General features: G+C 43.3%; 2 protein-coding genes across 2 annotated transcripts in view; both read right to left on the minus strand.

The window, feature by feature from the left end:
* LOC308094990 (uncharacterized protein) overlaps nucleotides 1–1,609 on the minus strand; it is a 2,460-nt gene extending 851 nt beyond the window's left edge. The window contains exon 1 of the mRNA XM_080441826.1: nucleotides 421–1,609. Coding sequence (XP_080297952.1) covers nucleotides 474–1,091 — 618 coding nt within the window. The 5' untranslated portion in view covers nucleotides 1,092–1,609 and the 3' untranslated portion in view covers nucleotides 421–473. The remainder of the gene's footprint in view (nucleotides 1–420) is intronic.
* Nucleotides 1,610–4,430: 2,821 nt separating this feature from the next.
* On the minus strand, nucleotides 4,431–5,389 carry LOC308095615 (transcription factor 15-like; the record flags this gene model as incomplete). Its single annotated transcript, XM_080442666.1, has 2 exons — nucleotides 4,431–4,700; nucleotides 5,156–5,389. The coding sequence occupies 2 exons, from the start codon at nucleotides 5,387–5,389 to the stop codon at nucleotides 4,431–4,433; spliced, it is 504 nt and encodes a 167-aa protein (XP_080298792.1).
* Between the last annotated feature and the right edge of the window lie 7,111 nt (nucleotides 5,390–12,500).

Genomic DNA, 12,500 nt, shown 5'->3' on the forward strand with positions numbered 1-12,500 from the left:
TGTAGGCTATAGGCTACTTTCACTTCATTACAATTATTTGAAAACTTGAGTTACTAGTTAGGCCACTTTGTAGATTTTGATCATTATTACAAAACATACATTAAGCACTTCAGCCCCATTTAAACTTTGGTTATTTGAAAATAGCCGATCTACAAGCTCAACAAACAGGTTGTGAGCTTGTAGAGCTGCCATTTTCAAAATATTGTAAAATGGGACATTCTGCACAAATAAGTACTTTCTACTTTTGGTACTTTAAGTACATTTCCATACCAATACTTTTGTACCTTTACTCAAGTAAATAAGTAACCTTTACTCAAGCAAATTCTGAATACCAGACTTTTACTTAAGTAAAAAATGTGAGTACTTTTTCCACCATGTAGCCTACTGTAAATGACTTGCATAATCTGAAGGCCAACCTACCGTTGCTGTTCGTTCGTCCCATCCATCCCCGTCCTCCCCACAGCCTCCCCCCATCAGTGGGACTCGGTGGACACGGAGGTGGACCACGAGTCGGAGCCTCCCATCCGCCACACGGAGAACGCGTAGCTCAGCCTCTCGTGCGCCACGTAGCTGCAGCCCACGGCCCCGCGCGCCGCGTCCTGCAGCTCGTCGTCGTCGCTGTCGCTCTGCAGCACCTGGTAGAGGAAGTCTATGTAGCGGGCGGCCAGCTTCAGCGTCTGGATCTTGCTCAGCTTGTCGGACGGCAGCGTGGGGATGATCTTACGCAACGACGTGAAGGCCTCGTTGAGGGACATCGTCCGCTGGCGCTCGCGGACGTTGGCCATCACGCGCTGCGTCTGCAGGTCTTCGAATGAGCGGGGCGGGCTGCTGCTGGCGTCGCTGCCGCCGCCACTGCTGCCGCCGCCAGCCTTCCTCCCCCTCTTCTTTATCCCGGGGTTTGGACTCGACTCCTCCAAGCCCCCCTCCTCCTCCTCTTCTTCCTCCTCCTCCTCTTCCTCCTCCTCCTCCTCCTCCTCGTCGCCCGCGTTCCTCCGGGTCGACCGCCGTTTTCGTGCGCCTCTCCGCGGCTGGCTTTCCGTCTCCTCCTCGCTGTTCCCGGCGCTGTCCATCGGGGACTCGTCTTCCCGCATCGTTTTCGTCGGAATGCCGAAACGCTCGCCCCAAAACACAGTCGCCTCCCCGGGGCAAATCCGGCGGTATTCACCTGGTATTCCTAAATGTAACCTCAGTAAACTATATGCCTAAAACCTAACCTTGTTCCTAAACGTAACCTCAGTAAACTATGCGTAAAACTAACCTTATTCCTAAACGTAACCTCAGTAAAACGGTGCCAAAACCTAACCTTTATTCCTAAACTTAACCTCAGTAAAACTTTGCCTAACCCTAAACTTATTTCTATCCTCAGTAAAACAAATACAAGAATACAAGAACCGCTGGTCTGCAAAAGAACATGGGGGTGAGCGTGTTTTGGGGCAAGTCTTCCGGTTACCGTTTCGTCTCCTATATAGCCTATATAGTGTAGCCTTTCCTTCTCCCCTCCTCAACCCCTGACCCTGTAGTCCTTAACGCGGATTAGAGGATCAATAAACACACGTTAATCCGTTGGAGGGGGGAATATTGTACCGTTCGTTCGTTCGCGCACACTGGCCGTGCGCCACAGAGAGCTCTCCGCCAGACCAGGGAAGCTGGGGCTCTTATAGCAGGAGGATTTTTGGGGGAACGTTGTGATTTTGTGGGAGGGGGTGTAACGTAATACCACCAGGAGGAGAAGGGGAGGCTGAGAACTATGAGGGGGGGGGGAATATTTCAAGAGTATTTCTCTAAGATAAAACATTTTAAAAGTCTGTATAGCCTAACTTTACGCATATGATGCTGAGATTTTGTAAGAAATGTGTGTCTGTGTGTATAGGCTAATTGGGCGGATGTTTTGGAATAAATAATAATTCTGTAGTCATAAAGTTTAAGTATTGTAGAAGGATATTGCTCTTTTATTTGCTTATTTGAGCAAATATTTGAAATGTGAATCATTTTCGAATTTCGTGAATGACATGACAACTATCCACATGTGCTAACATGGTGGATAGGCTGTAGGCCTATACATGATGAGGAAAATTGGAGTTCACAAGATAATCATTTCTAAAGACGCACTATTTTAAACCTATACACAGTCAAATCCGCAGTGTTCATTTATCCAGATTTGTATCATGGTGTGTTCTCCCACTGTGTAGACAAGCAGTTCTGCGAGGCCGTGGCGTGGGCTGCAGTCAGACAGGAGGAGTGGTGGTGAAAATACCAGGCCTGCTTGAAACGAGGGAGGTTTTTTCAAGCAGCGGGGGGTCCCTCTCCGCTCATATAAGCAGACCTGGGTGTTTATTTTCCCGTCAGCACTGGGCCCGGCGTTGAGGTATGCGCTAAATGTGTCTGAGACTCCTGCAGGGATTCTCCACACATCAGCGGCTCAGGTTTAAAAGGCAGGGGCGTCCCAGGGTGCGATGCAGGGCGGACCCGAGCGCACAGCGGGGACGCATGCTGATGCGGTCGATGGCTGGAGAGTGCATTGCAAACATTGGAGGTGAGAAAGATGGAAAGGTATGTGTATGAGAGAGGAGGCGTGCAAGTGTGCGTGTGTGTGTGTGTGTGTGTGCGCACACACACACACACACACACACACACACACACACACACACACACACACACACACACACACACACACACACACACACACACACACACACACACACACACACACACACACACCGTTTATGACCACCCACTTCTTGAGCCCACCGCAAATGTAATATTAAAACCCAACAGAACTCTTTTTATGTGCACATAGAACTCGTCCTGTCTGCCAACCTCAGCCAATGGTGTGGTGTGGTGAGCAAATGCCGCTATAGTGTCTCTTCATCTCCGCTGGAGGGCATGTGAGGAGGAACACATACAGACCAGGACATTCCACTGATTCATCTGATTCATTTACAAGGCTAACTCGTTTTATATATATATATATATATATACAAATTATACTCTGCCTTGTGTGTGGACCCAGAAGCCTGATCCTAGTGAAATCGCCTGAGAGTTTGGTTGGAATGAACACACTGACTGCACTACACCATGACCTCAGCAATCACAACATCTATAGGCCTATTGTACCATTTCTAGACTGCGATATCCGATAAATATCACCTTCACTGTAACCCAAGTTTCCCCCCACGCCCACCCCCACCTTTACAAACATCCTCTCTCTCCAGAGCCTTCGATCAGATCTTTCCCGTATTAGCTCTTTTACCCAATTTACACCCTGCTGCTAAAGATAATTCCGAAGGCCACTAATCCTCATTTGCGACTGAAATGCATTTTCTGACAAAATAGGCCTTTCAGTTCAGTCTCAACGGTGGTGTAAAGTAACTAAGTATAGGCTACATTTACTCAAGTACTGTAAGTACATTTTGTAGGTATTTTTACTTTACTGGACTGGAGTATTCCAATTTAAAATGTTCCACTCCATATACATCTCAGAAGCAAATCTTGTACTTTTTACTCCACTACAATTATTTGAAAACTTTAGTTACTAGTTACTTTGCAGATGAAATTAATACATTATTATATTTTATAAAACATACATTAACCATTTTAGCCCTATTTTATACATTTGAAAATAGCCGATCTACAAGCTCACAAGGCGTAGCTTGTTGCGAGCTTGTAGATCTGCTATTTTCAAACATTTTAGTACTTTTACTTTTGGTATACTTTAAGTATATTTTGATGCCACTTTTGTACTTTTACTCAAGTAACATTTTGAACACAGGCCTTATACTTGTAACAGAGTATTTTTTATATTGTGGTATTAACAAGATCCTTAAAATATCTGAGTATCCTACTTCTTCCACACTGGTCTCAACAAGTTAATTTCACTACAGCCAACCAGAGTGCGTGATGCTCTCCATGGTACTGAAACAACACCTGAAACAGCACACCTGGTGATTCTCCCACCACAGCATGGAGCCAAAGCTGAATTTGCAAGCTCCTTTATACTTTTAAAAATGTCATTTGAAATGATACAAAAAAATAATAATAATCATGTCACACCAACATGTTCTAAAATGATTTAGTATAGGGAAATAAAATTATGTCAGCATTGAGAGGAATAACTCTCTTAAATAACACACCGTTCAATCACATATCTGTGGAATATGTCCTTCTTCGTGTAATCACATGATTTGATATTTTCATGTGTCATTTGTCAGAATAACTCTTAAACCTGTTCAATCACCCATTGGCAAAAAATAATAATGTTTTTTCCCCCTTTCATGTGTCATTTGTCAGCAATCTGGGAACCCATCTGCAAAAAAATTAATGTTTTTTTTCCCCCTTTCAACTGCTGGCTGCTGAGAACAACTGACAGTCAGTTGTTCTCCAATATGTCAGTAATCTGTCTTAAGAGATGATTTGTCAGTGACACACGTCAGTCAGTTGTTCTCCAACAGGTCCGTCATGAAGTCGATGTAGATGATGGCCAACCGCAGGGTCTCGATGCGCGAGAGGCGCTTCTCGTAGGCGAACGTGGGCACCTTCCTCCTCAGCTCGTCGAACGCCTCGTTCAGGCTGAACATGCGCTTCCTCTCGCGGACGTTGGCCGCCTGCCGCTGGCCCACCGTGATGACCCTCCTCCGCTTGGACCTCCCGCCGATGTATCCTTGATGCATGACGCACGACTCTGCGTCCTCCTCTTCGTAGGCCTGTCACAATTATGACATAATCGTCTAAATCGCAATTATTTGAGATAATCGTCATCATCATAATAATTTCATCATCATCGTAATCGTCATAATAAGTTTCCATGTTGAAAAAAAATGCATACATTTTCAAACATTAAAAATGAAAAATAGCATAAATTGCAGATCTACAAGCTCACAACATGAAGTGAGGTGTTTTGAGCTTGTAGATCTGCTATTTCTGCTTTAATAATTGTATTTTGAAAATGATTAAATATGTCAGTAATTTATTTTATATTTTTCACATGCCCTGCATGTGCAAATTGTGATTACAAAGCCTAAAAAAACAAAACAGAAATTCAAATTGTGTTCGTATGTTCCAATGTTCAATGCCAAAAACACAATGAAATCGTTAATCGCAATTATTTGTGTGACAATTAATCGTCACGTAAAATGTCGTATAATCTTGACAGCCCTACCTCTTGGAGCAGGTGGTCTTCTTCTTCAGTGTGTCCTACTGCGTTCGATTCCCGGTTCCAGGACGAGTCGTACATTCGGGTCCGGTTACAGGCCTGGCTGGTAGCGTTAGTAGTATTATGATGCACTTGCTGTTTTGGTCCCAATGGACGCTTATGATGATGAAACTCCGTCAGTTCCATGTCATTGACAAAGTCTATTAACGTGGAGTCTACAAAGCGTCCTTGCATCTCCATCATGGCCCCAACTGGACCAAAACGCACCAGTAAACGTTATCTCTTAGGATATTTGTAAAATCTGAAAAGTTTCTTTTGCATTTGACTGAGCAGAAGAAAAAACAATATATATGAAAAGAACGATCCACTCCATATAGTGTTTTCTTTAAGGAAAAGGAGACTACATTCATTTCACTGAACAAAGAGTCTCACATTGAGTATGGGGTCTTTTATATATGTTTTGGTGTTCAGTCGAGCGAAAAACCCAGTGGAAAAAAAAGCTTTAAAGGATTGATTGGCTTCTAGACTAAGATGATCGCACATGGAGGCCGACTGAGGGCGCGTGGAGGCGAGGGAAGCGTCTTCATGATCCCCAACCCCTTCTTCAAATGTGGTCAGCGGGTGACGCCGTGCAGTTCCTTCTTGGCTCACGTCCAAATACCCCTTTCCCTGCTGTTTTAATAAGCCCCGATCTGATCTCACAGCACGACCCTTTTCATGTCCCCCTCTTCCACCCAAATCGGGTCCATTTCAGTCGATAGCCCGTCCTACAAAGTGAGTTGAATCCGAGGGAGCGAAGCTTAAAAAAAGGGCCGATGAAAGGGACCTGAAGGTGTCCTCTTCGAGGCTTTTTAATGAGCATCTGAAGAGCGGAGCCTCTTGACCAGAGGGGTCATACAGGCTTGTTTGCTCTTTTCTCCTCCACTTCGGAGGCTAAATAATGACACTTTTATCACTTAAAACAGGCCAGAAAACAAGACCAAACAGAACATTCCCCAACAGTCGCTATACACTGCGAGCTTTTCTGTTGCAAATTAAAGCAAATAGCTTCCCGTTCCCATGGCGGGACAGTGTCCACAAGCCGAGGGCTGCTGACAGGCTCAGTAACTGTGGGCCTTTAGTCATCAGAGAGAGAGGTGGGGAGGAGTGTTGGTCATTCAAACGTTCCTTAATAAGAGTAGGCTATAGTTATAGTGTTGATGGAAAAAAAACACAGTTTTAAGGCAGAGTTCTCCTATGGGCAGGGCCAACATTAAAACAAGGACACTTCAAGAAAAAAGCATCATGTGTGTCACATATAGGCCTAGCAATAGGCTATATGACAGTTGTTCAATCTCAAACCTTTTCATGTCAAGAACCCTCAAATGGATATATATTTGGCCGCGGACCCCCATCTGAAACATTTTTGATATATAAAATCAAATCAAAAATCAAAAATAGCAGATCTACAAACTGTGAGCTTGTAGATCTGCTATTTTGGAATAGCCAACATATAAATCGATAAAGTGGTTAAAATGATTGTGATGCTACATTAACTAGTTTTTCTGGGGACCCCCTGGAACCCCCTCAAGGACCCCTGGGGGTCCCCAGACCAACAGGCTATGGGGCACAAGCTCTGCAGGCTTTGGTCTCAAGTGTGACTTTCTGGTTAAATTACATAAATAAAATATTTACTCAAAGGTCGGGTCTATAATGCATTATAATCATATTTATAATGCATTGTAATGCGTTTATAAGCATTATAACACTCACTATACATCTTTATAATCATGCATACCAACTTATAACAAGGTCATAATGCATTATATAAGCTCAGCAGAACAGCACATTATAACTACCAGGTAACACTTTACTGAAAGGTCGGGTCTATAATGCATTATAATCGCATTTATAATGCATTATAATGCACGTATAAGGCTTAATAACACCTGTTATAAATGTTTATAATGAATAACAACAAACAAAGACACTTCCTATAACTGACTAAGATATGGTATTAAAATGTGCTGTTCCACTGAGCTTATATTGCAATGCATTATGGCCTGCACATATAACTTATAACAAGGTTTATAATTATAATAAACCTTGTTATAAGTTGCCCCCCCCCCCCCAACATATCCACTGCAGTGAACATAAATTAATGTTAAATGAAATCCAGTGGAAATAAATGATATTTAAGGTGTTTTTAAACACAGATTGATTTTTATTTGGTTTCCCTTGAGGCATTCACACATTTGGCTTCAGCCATTTAATGCTCAGAGTTCCTCTACCACTGAACTGTTAACACACACATATGTGAAATATGTCTGCAGCAATTAAGTTCGGGGAAGATATAAATTCCACCCTTGTTCCACTAATGTTGAATTTATACTCCGTCGTACAACAAAGCATAAATCAGTTGAAATTCCTTCCTGTGTTGCCTTGTTGAAGATTGGACTTTATACTGTAAATTCAAAATGAAAATTGACCAAGGACATGCTCTCAGTTAAAGGTTATTCAAACTCTTATTTACAGTGCCCCAGGGGCTTAGTTGTAGGGGGAGACTGGGGTTACATTTTGTATAAAAAAAAAAGAAAGTTGTCACATTCATTACATAAATTCATTATATATTTCATTATTACTCCACAATTATACATGATGTATATCCTATAGTTGCTAATGCTACCTCACTACACAATGATCCCTGGAGTCATGTGATAAACATTAATTATAAAAACAAATCATATTCCATTCCCATTGGCTATAACTGGCTTCCAATGTTTGCGGGAGGGGCCCATTTTTAACACAAAAAAAATAATCCCCAAATCATGAATGAATCAGAATCAGAATGATCTTTAGTGTCACATCACAGGATTACAGGTGTAATGGGTGAAATTAGTTTTTGTGCAAGCTCCATCGTTTGATTGTTTCCAGAAAAAGATAAAGGAGAGGAAGAGGGGGGGGGGGGGGGTCGACCCCACATTTGAATCTCAACAAAACAGAGCCAAAACGATTTCACTGAGACCCATGGAGGGCACCACCACCACTGCTACAAATGTCACCGTTTGTTGCAGAAACATGATTTCTTTCACCAAATTTGGTACACATGAGCTCGGAAGTCATGTGCGCCAAACAGGTTTTTGATATTCCATCCTGATTCCTGTAATTGGCTTCCACATTTTGTGGACGGGCCCATTTCTTACAAAACATGCCATATATCATGTAGGCAACCTTCTGATCAACCCAAATTCGACATGTACGACATGTTGAGGGGCCTCTATGGACTGCACCTCCAATTTTCTTTAACCTTATATCAAGGAAATGCCATTTCTCCTAGCAGCTTCCTCTGCTGCAACACATGACTTACACAGCCCTGGGTAGAGATAAGTGCTCCGTGGAGCACCCCTATAAATAATTTATTATTATGATTTCCAAACACTCCCTACAGTCCTTATTGAGGGACAGCATGTCTTGTCGAGCTCTTAGCCTATGCTTAATTCATGCTCTGTCGTATGATGGTGTTGCGCCACGAAAATAGCAGCTCTATCTCACGTGTTGTGATGTGATACGTTGTGAGCTTGAAGCGTAAATCAGGCTTCGGATATTTCCCGGACCATCACCTCAGTGACTTTCCAGTCCCAGACATGGGCTTGAACCATTCTCGAACCATTAAGCTGTCTCCACCCTAAAAGTTGTTAAATTCACCCAGGAGAGTACAGAGGAGTTGGTTAAGTTTCCTCCCATATGTCATCATTCCTAACTAGCGTGAAGAAAAATATAGAAAACATACAGAGAAGGCGACTTCACTATTACACACATAATTCGACTTGGTAGTTGCTTACAATGACAAAATCCTAACACAGACAGTGATGAGTTGTACAAAAACAAGCAAATATACATTCAATTGATATTTAAACAGCTTGACTTGATATGGGCACTAGCATTACAACATATTTGCAGAAATACAGATCACATTTGGATATTACTTTTTGAACATGTTATAAACACCAGGTATACAGAAAGACAAATCTGACATTCAGAATTTGATAGCGGCCATATCTGGTCTGATGCTTGGTGTTCCTCTGACACACAAAATGAAGCTAGTAGAGAGTTGATTAAAAGTAATCAATCAATCAATCAAATCAACCAACCAATCTTAATTTGTATAGACTCAGGGTCCATTAAAAACATACAACATAAAAAAACACAATAAAGAAAAACATACACCTGCTTATTAGTGCACAATGAAAGGGTAAGAATGGGCCTGGGTTAATCTTTACACTTTTAGAGTTACAATCCAGATTTGACTGATTGTGGTTCTCCTATCTGTGATCTCCTTTGTTTGGCGCTGTGGTGGTGGTCATGTTAATGTGAAATGCTTGGTGTTCCTTGTCAAGGACCCCCAATTTGATACGCATTTGTCCACAGACAACCAGGTGAAAGCATTCTGTGCCAGGGGACCCCCATAAGAGTAGATCTTTATTGTTAGGTTAGTACATCATTCTACAACTGTATACTGGCGAGGCGATAACAGTGGATTGAGTATGTGGTCTGAATAGTCAAACATACATCCTCTCGTTGGGCTAACTTCTAACCGGTGAAACCATAGTGAAATTAATCTGTTCCTTATTTTGCTGGGGACACTAAGAACCTCTCAAGGACCCCTGGGGGTCCCCAGACCCCACTTTGAGTACCACTGACTTATATATTCTGATGGGAGGTGTGAATTATCCACATAAATACAAGTGTCTGGGTGTGAGAGCATGAGCACATTAACCACTTGAAGCCCAGAATGCCTAGTCTAGGGCGAACATTTGCCCAAAATAGCCAATTTACAAGCTCACAACGGTCGCATTGCGATGCGTTGTGAGCTTGTAGATCGGCTAATTTTGGCAAAGAGATTTGGTGTAGGGAAAAAGAGCCCATCAAGTATACAATAGAGGCAACTCATGTCCAGTTTCCTAAGTAAGGAGGGTTTGAGTGGTTAAATGTTACTGTGTGTATACTAGCAATCACTCAAACTGAAGTGCTCTTCTCAACCCCCCTTCACCCCTTTCTTTTTCTCCCTCTCTCTCTCCTTCCTCCTCTTCCTCCCTATGTTTTCCTGGCAGGCGGATAAACATGATGGGACATTCCGCTGGTCGTCGTGGTAACACTGAGAAAGCACAGCTGGGCGGGAGAATATGAGGTAATCTCACCCCGGGGCTGCTGGGTAAATATTGGTCTTAAATAAGGAGTAAAACCCCAAAAGAGACACACACACACATAATACACACCTACAGGGATTTATTCCATTTCTGTTTGTGTACGCACAGTCGCACACACACACACATACACACATACACACATACACACACACGCACGCACGCACACACGCACACGCACACACACACACACACACACACACACACACACACACACACACACACACACACACACACACACACACACACACACACACACACGCACACGCACACGCACACGCACACACGCACAGGGTTTTATGCCACAGGACAGAGCTTCACACAGGCACATATAATGACCCATTTCCTGTTCCTGTCCTAATATCTGCTGCACAAATCTAAAGACATCACACAGAGTGAATTTAATGACAATATGTAGTGTGAAATGTTATTCGAGCCGGTACACAGTGGAGGTAGACACAGCATTATCGACCTCGAGTCATGTCAAGTCAGTTTTAGTTGTTTAGCACATTTCATGCAGCTGTAAACTAAATGTGTTTGAATACGACAATAGTAGCGAAACACAGCATGTAGCAAAAATATACCATGACCACACTAACCTCCCCCCACGCACATACCGACGTCCAAAACATATAAAAAAAACAACTCATTCACGTGGTTCAGCTTTAATGACTCTCCCCACACTCATACAAACAAGCAACACACATACTGTACTGTATGCCAACATAGTGTCTGGTAGTGCCAAACACACGCACGCACGCACGCACGCACGCACGCACGCACGCACGCACGCACGCACGCACGCACGCACGCACGCACGCACGCACGCACGCACGCACGCACGCACGCACGCACGCACGCACGCACGCACGCACGACGCACGACGCACGCACGCACACACACATTCTAACCATAAAGGCCTGGGAGAGCAAAGCAGTCTGATTTTTGACCGGGTCCCCCAGGGCTCTATACTAGGCCTGCTCCTTTTATCCGATCTACAAGCTCACAACACAATGCAACGTGACACGTTGTGAGCTTATAGATCTGCTATTTTTGCTGAATGCTCGGCCCAGAATAGGGACGCTAGGGCTCATGGGGCTAAAACAGGACACAGTTTCCGCAGATCACAGGTAAGTTGTTCCAAAGAATAGGTCCATAGTGACAAAATGCACCCTCACCAGACATAGATTTTACTTTGGCTAGGAGGCCACTATCTGGTATAGATGGGCACTCATCATTACCCAAGCCTATTCAACGGAGGGTAGACACGCAGTACTAGCCTTAGCCACAGGCGATGGCTGATAAACACCATACCCAAGGTTGGGTAAAGAGGACAACAACGAATTATTTGCTTGTCACGTGCCTTACCTTAGCCTTATTCACAAAGATAATAAGAAAACTAAACGTATTTTTAATGATCCAGCCACCAGCATGTCCGACTAACTCCTGGGTCTGAAATGGGTATTATATCTACAGTACAGTAGATAGACTGAGTATGGAAGCTCTAATCTTTTGTGAGCTGCAGTTTCACTTTCCATTTTAAAGTGGAGTGCATTGAACCTGATTTCACCCCGGTCCAAATTCCCAAACGCACCAAAGCATTCGGAGTCCATCGTTGTTCATTGTCTTACTGTACAAGGAAGCAAAGATTTACTTCAAACTGGAGGACACTAGGGGAAACTGGCTCCACATATCCCATCACACCACTGTGCTCTTGCCAAAAAAGCCTCTATATGGAACTTAAAATGGTACATCTTACTTCGTATGGAACATTTTTAGGAGCCATATAGAAACGTTTTCTTCTTTAAGGGAGTTCTAAATGGAAAAGAACCCAATGGATGGTTTTGTATAGGAACTTTTCAGGAACAGTATAATGCATGAACGAGGCTGAGAAACATTTTCTTCAGTTCCATACTCCTTTGGTGTAGTAAGTACGTGTGCAGCTTGAAAATAAGAGAGGGTCTAATAATGCTGTGGCCCCTATGGATCTTGGCCTTCATGTGTCCAGACTGTGAAGTCAGTCACTCATGACATCAGTACTATGGCGTCAGTTGTCACCATATTTGGTCAAGATTTCAACAATAGATTTGGCACAGATCATTTGAGCAGTTTGCGAGATTGGCCTCTGATCACACAGACACTCACAGATCTCTTCCTACAGAGACCAG

Source organism: Gymnoscopelus braueri (assembly GCF_963280865.1).
Source record: "Gymnoscopelus braueri genome assembly, chromosome: 11".
In the NCBI taxonomy this organism is placed as follows: Eukaryota; Metazoa; Chordata; class Actinopteri; order Myctophiformes; family Myctophidae; genus Gymnoscopelus; species Gymnoscopelus braueri.